We start from the raw sequence: 17,153 nt of genomic DNA, 5'->3' as shown, positions 1-17,153 counted from the left end.
GGATTTTAAAAAAAAATGTTGGTTTCCTCTTTGGAAAGGAATGCAAGCATGTTTCTATTTTGTCACCATGGTCATCATGTCGTCAAAATAAAGGCATTTAAATTGTTTTTACAAGAGTGCCTTTGAGTTTCTATTAAATATGATAGATAGGAAGTATTTTTTACCTTACAATGCTAAGTTAAATATATTTCAAGTTTAGAGGTGCTAATGTAGTTTCTTAGCATCTCCACAGTCTCTTACTCTACAGTTACGTCATTGGTCAAAAGTCAACAGACTGAATCAAGACCAAATGATTTGCAAATAAAGGGGTCCTGCTGTGACACTTGTCACTCATTTACACTCATTTACACCAAGTGATTTGGAGAGAATACTACATTTCTTGGGCTGTAAAAAGATGAGCCCACTTAGAGATATTTCTCATTGTTTTTTTTGTCACTGTAAGGTTTGCTTGCACCCTTAACGGGAAAAGCGGTATAGAAAATGGATGGATGGAAGGTTTGTTTGCTACTCTAGGTTCCACAGATATGTAAAACATAACCCTAACCCTAACATCTGATTTAAGTTATTTTAAGAATAATGTTCTCATCATTATTAAAGGGACAGCTTAGTACTGTAGTCCACTTATACCATTTGTTCCTGCTGTAAACCCAATTGTTTGCCATATCAATCCCTAAGTTGTCTTTATGTTAACACCAGACATAAAGTGTCAATGTTTAAAGCTTCTCCCAGCTTCTGTCACAATAAACCAGAAAAGGTACATTGACTTCATATGTCAGCCTATTAAACACCCACACAAGGACAATGTCTCAATGAATCCTTCTTCGTAGCTAGAGCTTGTCAGGGGACAGTAAGCATATTTAACTTGAATGTTAAAAACTTTTTGAAAAATCTTGAATCTGAGAAACTTCCAGAACTGCAATAAAAATATGCAGCAGTAGCAGCATCTTGTGACAATCAGCTCGACTATAAAAGTTAGTATCACAGGTGGACCAGACATGTACAGCTCAACAGGGACCAAATAAAACCTTTCCGTCTCAAAGACACCTGCTCTGTAGAGTCTGAACCTGCTGGCAAGAATAGAAAAATCACTGTAATCTTCTTATAATATACCCAGGGAAAATAATAGCTTGCCTGGGGTGGTCAATAATATCTTAACAATGAGCATGTTGTATTTTATGATGTTTTTATCATCTGCAGTGTCAGTTTAGTAGTCACAGAATATTCCCTCTGGGAATTATGCACCTGCAGTAATCAATAGTGAGTTTACTATGACCTGATTGTACAGACGGCGGGCTGCAGTCTCTGTCTTTTTCTCTCTTCTTCCCCTCACTCTCTAGGGGGAATCCCTGCTAGAGATGGGGAGGGGCGAGGGGGAGGGCAGAGGAATAGCAATATCCTCTAACAGGGATCATCAGGGACGCAGGATGTCATTTTCTAGAGTTTCTGCTCTCGTCTAACTCACTGTACACCCTACCGTCACGCCACAGCCTTTTTGCAAATATTACACGAACACATGGCAATCACACACACATCAAAACTCCTTCTCACACTCACACAAACAGGGGGGGGGATTATCAGGGGGATATAAATGGAGCTGGAGAACAGACAGAGTCAATTGAGCTTTTAATAGACCAGCGATAGTCCTCTTCCTCTGTAAGGATAAATAGCACAGCAGTCAGCAAATCTAAATCTAATAGATGATATTGACCTTTGGGGGAGGGAAAGGGGAAAAAAGAGAATGAGCGAAGGGACAACACAAGCAGAAGTAAAAGGGAGAGGGGTGGAATACAGAGCTGAGAGGTGCGACGCAGAGGAAAACACACAAGTGTCAATAGAAGGGGAGTGCTCAGACAAAGCATCTTAATCAGAGTGCGACAGAACGGTGATCAATCATAAGTATGAGAATGAAGCAGTCAGCTGCAGAGCTGGAGAGGCCCTGACCTCAGCTGCACTGCAGATAGAGCAGAGAGGCTGGCCGAGTAGCAGTGGCCCTCAGAGACTCTCGTTCTTTACTCCTCTCCATCCCCTCTTCCTGACTGCATTGTGTCTTTCTATCCTCCTTCATCTTTCTGTATCCCACTCTTTCCATTTTGATTAGTCTCTGCTGCCTTATCTTCCTCCCTCCTCTTTGCCCCTTCCTCCCTATTTTGTCTGGTACCCACCATCTGTCATCCGTTGTCTTCCTCTGTCGACCCCACCCACCCTCCCACTCGTTTCCACTCCCTCAATCCAATTCAAGAACTTTTATTGGCATCATAAGATGAATTTTACTGTATCGCCAACTCTCTTTCTGGAACATTTGTCCTCCTCTAACTAATTCTCCCCTTTTAATGCAACAAAAAAAAAAAACTCTGCTGTGTTTTGTACAGGCCATACAAGTCATGGTCAGTTTAGTTCACTCTATCACATCAATATGGAAATTGAGGCCATGTATTCTTTATTACCGTGTTCATGAGCAGGCTGAAAGTGAATGCTACTCATCCGCGGCACTTTTACAAGCACTGTGGAGGCAGGAGTGTTGGGATGTTACAGAACTGTCAGCCTAATAAAATGACTACAAAGTAGCCTCACAGGATGAGTTGGCCTTGAATGTCACTTTCATGTGTATAGTGACACCATGTGGAAATGCGCTGTAAAAGAATAAAACATCTGTATGCAACTATTTGCTGCATGCTGCAGGAAGTGAAATGAAGTGCATTTTGGGCTAATAACATACATAAGTTAAACATGAAAACACATGCAGGTGCAAATGGATGGCCAATTTCATATATTGTGCAACACATATATTTACATGTCCCTGCACATAGTAGGCCATTAATGGCATTACTGGCATGGCTTGGTGCTGAATGTATGTTGGCTGATCGGATCCTTCTGTTTCTCCATAGAATGAAATGGATAATGTCCTTACAGTAGTCCACAGGCCAACACGGGTCCCGAGAGACACCTAAAGGAATAACAAATAATTTACAATATCCTATAGAATACTTTTTCCACATCATAATTTTGCTCTGATATTTGTCTAGGAAAAATGTAACGAAAATATATCTGTAGCCTATCTAACATCCTGAAAAATCAGATGTTTTGACTTGGGGCGTTTTCGTATCATATGCGGGTCAAATTGGAGTCATTATGGTGAATTGACGTTTTGGCTATAGGAACGTACCTTTTAGACTTACTGGTACTTTTCCGACAGAGAAGTCAGCACTTTGTCGGTGCGACTCCTCTCCGTATCCAGGAAGTGACGGTGATAACTCAATGGGGTCGAAACAAGCCGAGGGAGATCGTCCTGTCTCTACAAAAGAAGTTGGGTGGAAATTGAGCTTCATCAAGTTTGCGAGTGACATATACAGCAACAGAGGAAGTTACAGGATCTTGCTTTCAAAATAAGAGATGCGACTCATAGAGGTAAAACAGGTAGGCTAAATTTACAATGTTGTTTGGTGTTGGGTATTTCGCGCATTCATTGCAAAAGGAGTACTTTACTTGGTTGGGACAGCATCATTCACTCCACTCACTCCCATTCCAAAATCCAATTGTTTTGTCGGCAACGCCACAACCTGACTTCAATTTTTTTGGAACATTATTTCAACAAAAAGGCTGTGCAACATTTATACACACTTTAAAGGATTTAAGTTAAGACGCTCTCAAGACGGCCACATGTTGCTGGTCCATAACATCCTAAATCCTGCACACTCCTAAACAATTAAACTGACCCTGTTAATCCAGCCATTGCAGATCCAGCTGTAACATATTTGATAACTTGCTAGATGACACACACACACACACACACACACACACACACACACACACACACACACAAACAACACAAGGGATGCATATTGACGACATGAAGTAGGCCTAGCTGAGATTTTCTTGACACCCAATCGTATTGACACTTGGGGAGAGTAGGCATAGATGGCTTAGCTTTTTGGATAAACTTGGGTGGGAGTTTACTTGCTTGGCCTAAATAAAAGCCACGGTCTAAGTTAGACCTGCACTAGCTCTGTAAAAAAAACAAAACCCAAAAAACAATTTTGTTGGACGACGTTTTAATGTTGAAAATACAAACCGGATCAGCAGTGTCTGCTTATGTCACATTTGACGTCACTCGGACTGTGGGAAGGTGGTCTTGATCGAAAAACACCGTACTTAAAAGCCACTGACGGGAAAACTTTGCGTGTTTTTGTTTCCTCTCTTCATCCACCAGACAAACCATGAAACTTCAAAATTGACTCAAAATTGTACTCCACGTGAAGGAGGCGGATTTGCCTTGTTTGTCAAGGGGATTAAAGTTGGGAAAATACGAGGTGAAAATGGAGAGCCCAGCTGAGTGAGAGTGGGGTGAGAAGGCTGGATTTGGCAAAGTTGGGAGTCCTGCCCTGCTGTTAGCAGGCTAGTTAGCATGCTAAAGACACTTCGCTACTTTGTAAAAGACATGAGGTGAGATTCAAAGTCACTCTGACACTTTGTTGCCGACGTCACTTTGGAGAGTTTTGTATCGATATTGTTGACCTTGCCGAATGATAACTTTCTATTTTATATTGGCATGAATAATGCAAGGGCCTGGCTGTGTTTTAAAAAAAATAATCTTAACTTTAAGAAAGATGTTAATTAAATGTCTGATATGATTCAAGTCGTGTAGTTCCTTCTTTGTGTAAAAAACCATGATGCATGTTTTTGAGTGATTTCTTTTTTCTTTCTGGTTTGTTCTGTGCTGCATTTGAACTGAACAGTTAAGTTGATAAACATTTTGTACAGGAAACTTTCGTCTGTCAATATTTCGGGCTCATATCCAACATTTGATATTAGGATTAAATGACCATCTGTGATTGTGCTTCTATTTCCTGCAATGGCAAAGCTAGCTGCCCATTGTTTTCTTGGCCATTTCCAAACACAATGGATAGCTGTAATCATATTTTGGCTGGAACTTTCACAATATGGCCTCATCACGCAACAGCGACACAAAAATAGTTTTTTTTTTTTTATATATATCACAAGTGCTTCGGTTTGTTGCTTTTGCCTTTCAGTGATCTTCGCAAATGAAAGCTACTCCTGTCACATCAGCATTTATCATACTTGTTTTGTGACCATAATCACTCAAGACTCATACTTGATACTGTGTTCTACATTTCAGAGCTCCACTGCTCTCCAGTCTGTGATTCGCTGGGGGAGCTGCTTGATCTGTGGCAAGACGACTGCTGACATTGCAGCTTCTCCCAATGGATTGAAGCACAGTTGGTGATCTTATTTTCTGTGGAAGTTCTGCCTGAATCGCACTGTGCTCATCTTGAAAGCAAAGACACCCCCCCCCCCCCCTCTTCTGCCCTGATTTTTCTTTTTCAAAGCAGCGATTCTAACTGTACTCATGCATTTTTTTCTCAGCCATTGAACGTATTCTGCCATCTGAGATGGGGCCCTGGTAGGCTCTTCCAGGGGCTTGAAGTACCCCCTGCCTGCAGACTGTGCAGCCTGGCTGTGTGTTTCGCACTCACAGTCACAGGCCCGTAAAGGAATAACATAAGCAGCAGACAGCCAGCTGTACTCTCCTCTCATGGAAGCAAAGCGAGACATCCCTTTTTGTTCATGCCCAAATTGTATTCATGAGCTCTTAGACTTCTGAACTGGACCTAAGTGGATGCAGCCTATTGCTTGTTTTTTTTTTTTTTTTTTTTAGAACTGTGAATGCTGATGCCATTTGTTTGGGACTTGGGTGGATGTTATCAGCTTTATTCATGAACCCTGTGTCTGAGTCTGGGTACGGCCTGGATGTTGGGTGCCCCGAGTGTGTTGCATCGACTGTTGAGGTGATGAGGCAGGGCTCCTGGTGGCCTGTGTGGCTTGCTGGGCAGTGGCCCAAAGTGATGTGATGGGGTGCAGGAACAGTAAGGTCCTCCCTGAGCCTCCAGGGGATGTCCAGTTGGACCTGGTTAAAAAGGTTAGTAGGAAAATGTTAGATTGATAAAGTAGCGACTGCTGATAGTGTTACAACTGTATTAGTAGCTGCAGAGTGAAACCAACACTGTCATGCACAGTACTGCCAGGTTTTGTATTGATGATATTTAATAAGAGTTGATTTACATCATATTAAGTAATAGACTGCGTCCGACAAGTTGAGCCAATCTGTACATGTCATTCACTGATTTTTAGAAACCCTGTAATATTGTTTTTTCATAAACAATATAACAAGGTATGTTTTAGGGCGTGGCTACCTGTGATTGACAAGTAATGACCACAGCGACCTGGAAAAGTTTCTTTTTTTTTTTTTTTTTTTTAAATAAGCATCTCAACTTATATTGAAGCCACTGTGAATGACGGATGCTCCCATTAATCACAGCTAGCTTACATTAGCTGCTAACTTCAGTGTTTGCATGCCCCTTGTTTGTTCTGCAGCTCAACCCTCTGTTCCAAACACGGTTACATCTTATCCCTAATAAGAGAGATGGATGGATGAACGACGGTGAAAGCCAAAATAAACAACTCAAGGCTGCATTACAGTTGAGAATTAATTGAGAATTGAAATCGTGTTGACTTTTTTTTTTTTTTTCCAAGTTTGTTAGTGGGTCAACTCTTTACTTTAGATCTGTGTATTTCTTAAAGTCCCTGTGAATTACATTTCATTTGGTAAAAACAACTCTGTTAGTTTCAGAGGGTGCATCCTGTTGACAATTTGTGCTGGATATACGCTGCTTTTAACCCAATTTTAATACAACTTAGGTTTTGAATTAGATTGAATGCGAGTAATGAACTGCTCAGGCATCAAGTTAGACAGTATTAGCTTATTCTATATACATCTCACCACCTGTGGAAAGTAAATGTTTCTGCAAATAAGTTAAAATAACTCTGTGAACTGCCAATATACTGTTTGTTTAGGGTAAATGTTTGACACAATGAAAATTGAAAAAAGCATCTTAACTTAATTATTTGTAGCAATATTGTTTGTATGTGAACAATAACTGATGTTGGCTGATTTTTGTTAATTTCGTAAACTACCAAAAATCAATGTCAGTATTTGCCTCCAAAATCCAGCATCAGTCAAATAATTCATCCTTTGTTCTTCTCTGTTTTTCGTCATTGGTGATGAACTGTGTTCCTGTATTCTTCAGGTTGATCCTCCCCAGCCTCCTCAGACAGACATATATAAGCACTTCATACGAGGGGATGGCACGAGGAGCAAGACGGGTGCGTCAGGCGGAGCGGGAGGTCACAAGGCTGACACCACCTCCCCTTACCAGGCCCAAGCCCAGGCTGCATCTCCCGCTGCTTCTGCCCAGCCCCCAAAGGACCCGTCTGAACTGTCGGACCCTCAGCGGAAGAAGGTGGCAAAATATCGAGCCAAGTTCGACCCCCGGGTTACCGCCAAGTACGACATCAAAGCTCTGATAGGTCGGGGAAGCTTTAGCAGGGTAGTTCGTGTGGAGCACAAGAGCACGCGTCAGCCTTACGCCATCAAGATGATTGAGACCCGTTACCGCGAGGGGAGGGAGGTGTGCGAGTCGGAGCTGTGCGTTCTGCGCCGCGTCCGTCATACCAACATCATCCAGCTGATGGAGGTCTTTGAGACAGTGGAGCGTGTCTACATGGTGATGGAGCTGGCCACGGGCGGAGAGCTCTTTGATCGCATTATCGCGCGAGGCTCCTTCACAGAGCGGGACGCCACGCGGGTGCTGCAGATGGTGCTCGACGGCGTCAAGTATCTGCACACTCTGGGTATAACTCACCGAGACCTGAAACCAGAGAACCTGCTCTACTACCACCCTGGAGCCGACTCCAAGATCATCATCACAGACTTTGGTTTGGCAAGTAGCAGGAAGAAGGGAGACGAGTGTCTGATGAAGACAACATGTGGCACGCCAGAGTACATTGCCCCTGAGATTTTGGTGAGGAAGCCCTATACAAACGCCGTAGACATGTGGGCGCTGGGAGTGATATCGTACATCCTGCTGAGCGGAACCATGCCCTTTGAGGACGACAACCGCATGAGGCTTTACCGGCAGATCCTCAAGGGAAAGTACAGCTTCTCTGGAGAGGTGAGGTGTTATCTTTCTCTCACTTTTTACACACACACACACACACACACACACACACACACACACACACACACACACACACACACACACACACACCATATCTGGACCACATACCTCACAGAGAACCAGTCTTTGTCGCTAGACTTCTACTCCTCATCTCTCACCACTATTTCAATATCTTCTCCTCTTTCCTTTAATCTTGCCAGACTGTCTCTCATTTTTTTATCTCCCCCCCCCCCCCCGCACCCTCAAGTCAATACCCCTCCTAAGCGTGTGTACGTTTGCACAATAATTTATGCTCTATCTGTATCTCTAGCTGAAAGAATGCTTAGTAGTCTGTTCCTTTGTTTCACAGCGTGGGATGTTTATGATGCCATGGAGCTTTTACTAAAGGGCCCCTCGGTTAATGTTTGTCCCACATACAGCTTCTCCAGCACAAATAAGAGCTGAGCAATTTTGTAATATTTAATGGGGAACAATTGAGTCACGTATTACTTGGGTTTCAGATTTGAACTTCTCAAGTGTCTAAAAGGTAGGAAGAGGTCACATCGGACACATTAAATAATTGAACTCTCTGCCAGGGAGCCTGTATTCTAGCTGAGGTTTGCAAATAGTGTAGTAGAGCTGCAGTTTGATTAGGAATGTACAGAAATTCTTCTTCTGAATAAGTTAGAGAGCTTGTCAGTGGAGTCAACCATTCTGAAGTTGAGTTGAGATGTTGTGGTCTTAACTGTTTTATTAAATAATAAGTCAATGCAGCAAAAAGTAACGGAGCAGTGTCGGTTGTACATCGGCTGTCATCAACAGACTGTTGTCATAGAGACCGGACAGACCTGCAGCACTTTTCTTCTCAGCGCACAGATGCTCCATGAAAGAGCTCTAAAGCGCACAGCCAGCAGCTTTTCTGCCTGGAAAAAAACGCTAGGTGGACATGGGGCCTTGGGTACCTGTAATGTCAGCAAACTAGCCTTTTGAAAAACTCCACTAACGCCCTGGGAACACCAAATCTGAATTTTCACCCTTGAGGATTTTGAGCCTACATTTTTGGTTGTTGCAGACACTACAGTATAAACTCAGCTGAAAGTAAATGTCCTCATCATGTATTATTTATTCTTAAAAGGATGGTGTTTCCTTGTTTTCCAAGAGTGGAATCTGCCAATTTTCGTCATACACAAAAATGTATTTTTGAGTTTAAAAGAAGCCCGCCAAAAAAGTGCTATCCCAACACTGACATGATATAACCTTGATATTTGATATGGCAATAGGCTTATTTAGGCCTCCAGGTCATGTGCTGCATCTTTCCCATTCATAGAAGTCTTGTATCTGGACCTCCAAGTTCATTATTTTTATTCTGCTCTTTGATTTCAGGGTAATAGCTAGATGTTAAGCTGCTACATGCTTCACTGTGTTCACCAGCTATTCACTAATGTGGGATAGTGTACAGTGTGTGTATTAGTGTATGTATATTTCATGAAGGTGTGAATTTAATCATGCAGTACAAGACATTGCATTCTGCCCTTAGTTTAAAAAAAAAAAGATCCAAGCCTAAGGCTTAATGAGATGGGGGCAGACTTGAACACTCTTTCCTTGGGGACATGTTTCTTTACACTGTGATAAATAATGGTCACATTACAGAGCGGTCTAAGAGCTCGAGTTCGAGACTATCGTCTGTTGTGTCATGTATCTTTAGCCAACCCTGGTGATTTACCTGCTGTTTCATGAGTCGTCTACTGGTGAGACAGAAACACTGCTGGTTGCCAGGCAGGACATCATGTACCAACTGTGCGTGTATGTGTTTGTTGAAAGTCATGCAGAGTTGATATTCCCAATTCCTGTCTAAGTAGGGGGTAGAGTTTGACTCACTAAAAGTGACTTGTTGTAAATAGAGTCACTTTTAGTGTTTGAAACGAAAACAAGTAGACGGCAGTAATGGAGAATATTTGATTTAAAGGACTTTTTGTATTTCATGTATCACCTTTGGTACGAGTTCAAGCAATGCTGAGAAATCAAATCAGACAGAACAACACTCAACTCACTACCCAACACCAATGATAGAATCTGACTTTACCAAAAGGCAATGCAGACTCATTAAAATATAGCTGAATATAACAAACACCTAGAACAACATCTCAGTTCAGAGCTCACAGAAATATCCGTCCAGCTTGACATGACTCTGCTGCCCTCTTGTGCTCTGTTGATGAAACTCTACTGATGCCAAACAGACTTTAAACATCTGCCACTATTATTAAACTTCATTAAGTTGGTTAATTGTTACCTAACTTGTGTGAGCTTCATAATGCAGAACAATGCCTTCAAGTTTGACATCTGACAAGGTTATTTTTTAAATTGTGTTTCATTCACTGAAGTCAGAGAGTGGCCTCCTAATCAGGTATGTTTTGTTGATTTCATAAGCATGCTTTATGACATGAACCAAACATACCTGGTTGGGAATCCAACCATTTCCATTGTACAGAGTACACGAGTGTAGTGAGATTTGCTCATACGCTGAGATTTAAAGTAGAAGTTTATTTCTGAGAAAATCTTGGATCAATTGTCATGTATTTTAGTCATTTTAATGTTGTTAATCATAACATTGAAAATGTCACTCTTTGCCATGTACAGTAATTAAAAAAAAATAATTTCCCCGTCGAGGTATTGTCCCTCCCTACTTTGTACTTTCTATTCATTTGATTTCACCTTTGTAAAGCAAAAGTGTTGGCAGATTACACATTTTGACTTTCCATAGCAGGAGGATCACAGATGATTGTAATTACATTCAAATAGTTTTCCAGCAATTATCGCAGCGCCTTTTAGCAATTAATGTAGCATCAGCAGTGTAACAGCTGTGTCCTGAGACTGACTCTCAAGTTTCAGTATGTGATAAGATGGGAGTGTATTAATCCCAAAGGAAATTCTGGTGTCAGGCTGCTTCAACATTCCAGTACAAAGAAAGTGAAACACAAAAGAGCATCAAGTATACATGAAATACAACGCCAATACTACATGGCCCCTAATGACCCTAACACACCTTAAACTGTGTAGACAGATGGGCAGTGATCGCTGGGACATCAGCAGATTAATGATATTTTATGATGTTAAACATAACTGTACATGATAATATAGAAAAGTGATGTTGCACATGAAGGTGATTGAGTTCTGAGAGGAATATTGCTTAAGGGATGAGCATGATAACAACCCAACGTGGAAAAGAAATACCGCACATGATAATCATTCAAACATACTAGATCACAAATATAAAAAGTTATATTGCACATTAAATGAAAATAGTCATTACCCATGATAAAGAAATCACAATATGGCCAGGTACATTGTATGAAAGTCATTGCACATGAAAAGAGTCTTTTATTTAATTACAGTGCATTACGGTTTATTAACTCATGTCTCCCCTCTTCAGCCGTGGCCCAGTGTGTCAAACCTGGCCAAAGACTTTGTGGAGCGGATACTAACAGTGGACCCCAGCGAGCGGCTCACTGCCGGGCAGGCCCTCAAGCACCCCTGGATCGTCAGCATGGCTGCCTCTTCCTCCATGAAGAACCTACAGCGATGTATATCTCAGAACCTCCTGAAGCGGGCGTCCTCACGCTGCCATAGCACCAAGTCGGCCCAATCCACTCGCTCTAGCCGCTCCACCAAATCCAACAAAGCCCGGCGGGTGCGAGAGAAGGAGCTGCGCGAGCTGAACCGTCGCTATCAGCAGCAGTACAACGGCTGAAACGTGGACTGTCACTGGCAAACCACTGTCGCAGCCAGCGTACGTTATGATTAAAACAGCACAATGACGGAGCTTTTACCATTGAAGTTCCTGCCAGTGTTTGAGATGAAAATGGCAGAAAGAGAGGACAATGACTTGACTGAATCAAAGACTGACAGGAAAGTTACTGCTGCAAAGTCCAACGTGATCACAAAGACAATGTAATCTAACGATTCCTACAAGCGGTATGTCTTCTGATGGGAACCGAAGAGGACCAGTTTGTAGAGGTTACATCATCTCCATCTCTCCATCCATTCCTTCACTTTTCTCTGAAAGGATGGTGTATTGTATTCCTTTCCCTTTGTTCTTTCAATCTGTGTCTCTCATATTTATTTATTATTGTTGACATGATTATTATTCTCCCTTCTAATGGTCACTGGATAATGACCTTCTACAAGGATCTGTTGAACAGAGTTTTGGGTACTGAAGTTCTACAAAAGGATACTTTAAGAAAAGGGGGAGGGTGATTCCCCTCACTCCTCCCGGATTGAATATTGCTGTGAATTTATTGTTGTACAGACCTTCTCTTACGATGTGGGTAATTGAAACACACTGCAACAAAACCACACTTTTACAGGTCAGAATATTTTAAAGTCAGTTCTAAGCTTATCTAATCTTGCCACCATTGCTCTGTTAATGTAATTGCTTAAAGCTGTCAAAAATTGTGAAGCTGCTGTGATGCTTTTTTATCAGACATGAGCCCACACAGTGTTACCCCCAGTGGTTTTCTAAGATCAATATATTCCCTTTTACAAGAAAAATACCTGCTATGATCCTGGCCTGTTACAGGAGAACACACACATTGTGCATGCAAAGTTTTACAGTATTTACCCACTGCACTAGCTCTTAGCTGTAACCTAAAAGTTAGCCTTGATTATAATGTGTTTACAGATTCAAGATTTCCAATATCCCTCAATCGAAACAGGCTGCATCACACAAACAAGTTCTTACTTAGAAGTTGGTTGTTTAAATAGTTACTTGAGTCTCTTCTTGAGCTAATTTTTGCTTACTTAATGACCCATTTGGTTTGAGGATCTTTAAAGGTTTGTGATCAGACACCTAAACAAAATGTAGTTTAAGTATATTAAACGGGAAGACTTTGAATATGGAATACCAAATGCTAGATTTGTTAATAATCACATCTTTTACCACTCACTTAAAACTTCATGATTACCTGCATATAACATTGAAATAAGGTAACGATTACATTTACAAAGGTTTAGCTGTTCGGTCAAAGTATTATTTGTAATTTGTGGAAGCCTCACGACAGAATGTCATACTTCAGTGACGTCAGGTTTTCATGCACAATCACTACAATCCTTACAAGCGTAGGATTTTCTCAAATTTGAACGGTGCTTTAAAACAAACAAGTAGTTATAATTACTGATTTAGGAATGGCTTCTCTCATAAACATTGATCATGGATCATTAAATAATTGGTGCAAATGAATCGAAGATATGCAATCACCAGCAACATATTACATACATACAAGACGTATGTAGTAGAAGTAAATGTATTCTTCTAAAACACACAGACTCATTATTGTAAGGGGCAGATGTTACTCATTTATACACTTAATTATGCAATTAATACTATTTGTCTGGTTAAAAAGGTGTATTTGTTTTCTAATATAGCACATGATGCAGCCATGCCCACAGTCTCTGATGTGTTTTCTTACCTTTTGTTTGTAAATGCACTTAAATTTCAATGAATTCCAGTAGTTGAGCTCTATGAGAAGTCCAATGGTAGATGGTGAATGAACAGTGGATTGTAGCCAGTGGTGCTTAAAGAAGTGGGTATGCTCTTAATTTTTACCCCCAATGTTTTTTTTTGTAAGTGGCCCCTCTAGCAGAGTAAAAAAAACCCTCTATTGTAAACAGTGACATGTAAGACTCCTCTTGCATAGTAAGTCAGTAAGTCAGTGCGTGCTAGCCAATAGAGACGGCGTAGGGAGGGTCATCCCATCACCATCCGAGGAACAAAAATTGCAGCATACTGAATATTGTCAATCAATCAATGGTGTTAATCAGAGGGGATTTAGAAGTGGGTATGACCTATGGAGACTGAAATAAAAGTAGGTATACTCTGTATACCTGCGTATACCCGGCACATCTACACCACTGATTGTAGCTTTGGTTTTTAGCTCTACTTTTGACTGAATCATAACTAGTACAATGCAGTCCTAAAGCCTGCAATAAGGGGATAAACAGTCTTTCATCATAAGGTGGTTGTAAATGTATGTGAGTGTGATAATAACTTCAAATCAGACTAGACATGTTTCTGTAGAAGTGTGGTGTAAATGGCAAAAGTGTGCACTTACAGTGAAGCTAATTTCTGAGCTATTTAAACACATGGAGTAAAGCCAAATGAAGAAATAATGCAGCAGTGTGTTTGGTTATCATATCCGTACTCAAAAGATTGATGAAGAATGATTCTCCATTAAGTAAAATGATGTGACTATTTGCCTTTTTTTGCCTGTTTTTTTTTTCTCCCTTTTATCTGGCATAGCACTTCTTCTATACAGTAAAGTAATCTGTTGTTTACAATTATTGTAATCGTCCCTTTATCTGAAGCCTTTATGCATCGTTATGTTGGTGCCTTCAGAACACTTCTAGAGTGAATCACTTGCTGCATTTAAAAGCGTTTTGCTGTGATCTGCTTTCAGGCCTTAAAAATGTGTTGCTATGTGAACTTTAAACATGTACTGGAAACTTAATCGAGCCATGTCAGCTGACCTCAGTTGTTTTCTTCTGTTTTCTTTTGTTCTTTTCTCCTTTCAGGATGCTCTGATGCTGATGCTTTGATTCTTGTCCTTTTTCATACCTTTCATCTTAGTCAGATTTAAAAGCTTCTTTTCCTTTGTCCCACTGCTGTTACCTGTTTGAATGTCTCAGCTCTGGTTGTGACTAAATTGCTTTTGTAAGACATTAAGTGAAGTTAAGATGGGAACTGGTATTGGAATGCTCAAATTCTTACTTTTTTTTAACAGAAACAGCTCTCAGAATAGGTCTTTTAAATATCCTACGCACACTCTGAAGCTTCAAAAAGGTGCATTCTTTTTGAAAGAATTCAAAGACACAGAGTCGTTCACAGATTAAAAAAAAAAAAAAAGCTGTGGTTGTCTAAAAAGAAAGATGTTTGGTGAATTACAATTGTAGGGTGTCCTACTCTCTGCAATATGTAGACAATAACCTGACCTTAGTTCTGGCTGTCGGTTCACTGATGGCTGTTAGAGCATAGCATCTATAGGAAATGAACATTGAGCCTGTTTTAAGAGGGTCAACTCAAAGACACTTAAAGTAACAGTGTGGACTCAAAGTTCAAAAATCAGCCACATATGTTATTGTGTATTATGTACCATGTTGAAATAAGAACCAAATCAGTTCATTAGCAGTGTTGAAGAGTGTTAGCACATTTGTAAAAGTCTATCTCGTTTGTGTTTTTTATATATCTGTATGATTTTATATCAATGCTGTTGTTTGAAATGAAGTAGCTAACTCAACACTGTTTATCCAAAACAGTTGTTCATGTTTTGTTTTTGTGTTCAAGTGAATGATAACACTTTGATTCTTCCACCTTTAACTTTTTATTTTTTTAAACAGTGAGTTGTATGTGCCAATAAAACACTCGAACTTGATCTCTTCTATTGCTTTCTTTTTCTTCACTTCGTCTGGTTAGAATTGTTGTCTTTGTTTGTGATGCACCAATTGATCACACGGAGTTCCTAGAACATTAATGAGTCACAGATTGAGTCATAATTAGACTCGTTCTCAATGTGGGGTATCTGTTTTGTGGTTGGATTGTGTTTCGTCTGTATGATGAAAACTACATATTAAAAAATACATCTATACCACTATTCCTATTCATTTGTGGGCTGCTGGAGTCGATCCCAGCTGTCACTGGTTAAGAGACGGGGTACACCCTGGACTATTCACCAGTCAACCACAGGGCTGACAATCTGAGACTTGAACCATGAACCTCCTTGATGTGAAGCATCAGCTCTAACCACTGCGCCACCGTGCAGCCCTGGACTTCTTCTACTACATTTGAATTATTCTTCTCTTCTACCTCAGTCAATTGATTATAACATTGAATAATTCCTGCCTTCAAATTAGGCGTAATAATTTGATATGGTCAGCCACAGTTGTAAATTTTAAAAATATAAATGGATTTTTGTTTCTTATTACAATCACAGATTCAAAAAGTTTGGAACTTTGTGCAACATGTATATAAAAGAGACTGTGGACATTTGCAAATGTTGACATTTTCAATTGAAATATCAAAAAGACAACATCAACTGTTCAAACTGAAAGTAATTGTTTATAAAAAAAGGAAATCCCCGTTTTGAGTTTGATGCCAGTAACAAGTTTTGTTTGGACAGTACAAGTGTTTTAGGAACTTAGGAGACCAATTTATGTAATTATGAATATTCAATATTCGATCACTCTTGCTTTGTTCTTTGTCTTATTTTATGCTTCATAATGCTCCAAACGATGGATGACAAGACAGGACTGCAGGAAGGCCGGTTTATAATTTGGACTCTTTTTATTACAGAGTCATGCTGTTGTAAAATGATCAGAAGGTGTTTTGGGGTTGTCTTGTTGAAATAAACAAAGCCTTATCTAAGTAATTGTCTATTTGGCAGCATCTGTTACCCATGCCATGTGCACTTAAAGCACCCCAATACCAATAATATCACCCCCAGAGAAGGCTGTGGCATTTCTGGATCTGGTTTATATACGGTTTCTTCTTTGCATGGCACAGTATCAGCTAGAATTTCTGAATGCAGCGATGAAATGTGTTCACAGACTTTTTGTGATTCTGAGCCCCACCAATTATGTCCACTACAGAATTGAACCAGAATGGGTTGTTTTTTTGCCTTGTCACCTATATTTAGGGATATCTTCAGATTCTCTGAATCTTTTAATATGATTTACAGAAGACAATATTATATTCAGATTCTTTGTGTTTTTTTGTGGAAAATCTGCTGTTGTCCTAATTTTTATTAAAACATGTTGTCGGCATCAAATTCAAATTGGGCAAATAATATCCTTAAAACACTGAAGTTTTAACATTTAATATGTTGTCATTTACAACTATATATGGGGTGTCAAGGTTTTGCAAATCATTCTGTGTGTATTTATATTTGTCACAATTGTCATTTGAATTTGGGAAGTTAAGCAACGTAAGTTAAAATGTGCCATGTGCAATGTGTTCAACCTTCAACGGCACATTTGCTAAATGATTTCGTCTCACCAACCCCATTTTTTTTCAAAAAAGCTCTGAAATGTCAAGCTTTGGAGATGAGAAATTATAATAAGGCCTAAAAGAAAAAATGTGCTTCAGTTGTGTAA

At 40.1% G+C, this 17,153-nt stretch overlaps 1 protein-coding gene across 1 annotated transcript; it reads left to right on the top strand.

The window, feature by feature from the left end:
* Window positions 1-4,088: 4,088 nt before the first annotated feature.
* pskh1 (protein serine kinase H1) lies at window positions 4,089-15,436 on the top strand. The gene is made up of 4 exons (XM_020644294.3): window positions 4,089-4,440; window positions 5,135-5,935; window positions 7,104-8,027; window positions 11,443-15,436. Exons 2-4 carry the CDS (start codon window positions 5,867-5,869, stop codon window positions 11,758-11,760), a joined length of 1,311 nt encoding a protein of 436 aa, XP_020499950.1. The 5' UTR covers window positions 4,089-4,440; window positions 5,135-5,866; the 3' UTR covers window positions 11,761-15,436.
* Window positions 15,437-17,153: the final 1,717 nt, after the last annotated feature.

The sequence above is a fragment of the Labrus bergylta genome, chromosome 7 (genome assembly GCF_963930695.1).
Source record: "Labrus bergylta chromosome 7, fLabBer1.1, whole genome shotgun sequence".
Classification (NCBI taxonomy): domain Eukaryota; kingdom Metazoa; phylum Chordata; class Actinopteri; order Labriformes; family Labridae; genus Labrus; species Labrus bergylta.
This window is presented reverse-complemented; position numbering and strand designations above follow the sequence as displayed.

Coding starts and splice junctions, on each gene's coding strand:
- pskh1 (XM_020644294.3), top strand. CDS start 5,867: ATGGGGTGCAGGAACAGTAAGGTCCTCCCTGAGCCTCCAGGGGATGTC. Junction 5,936..7,103: donor AGTTGGACCTGGTTAAAAAG/GTTAGTAGGAAA, acceptor TGTATTCTTCAG/GTTGATCCTCCCCAGCCTCC. Junction 8,028..11,442: donor AGTACAGCTTCTCTGGAGAG/GTGAGGTGTTAT, acceptor TCCCCTCTTCAG/CCGTGGCCCAGTGTGTCAAA.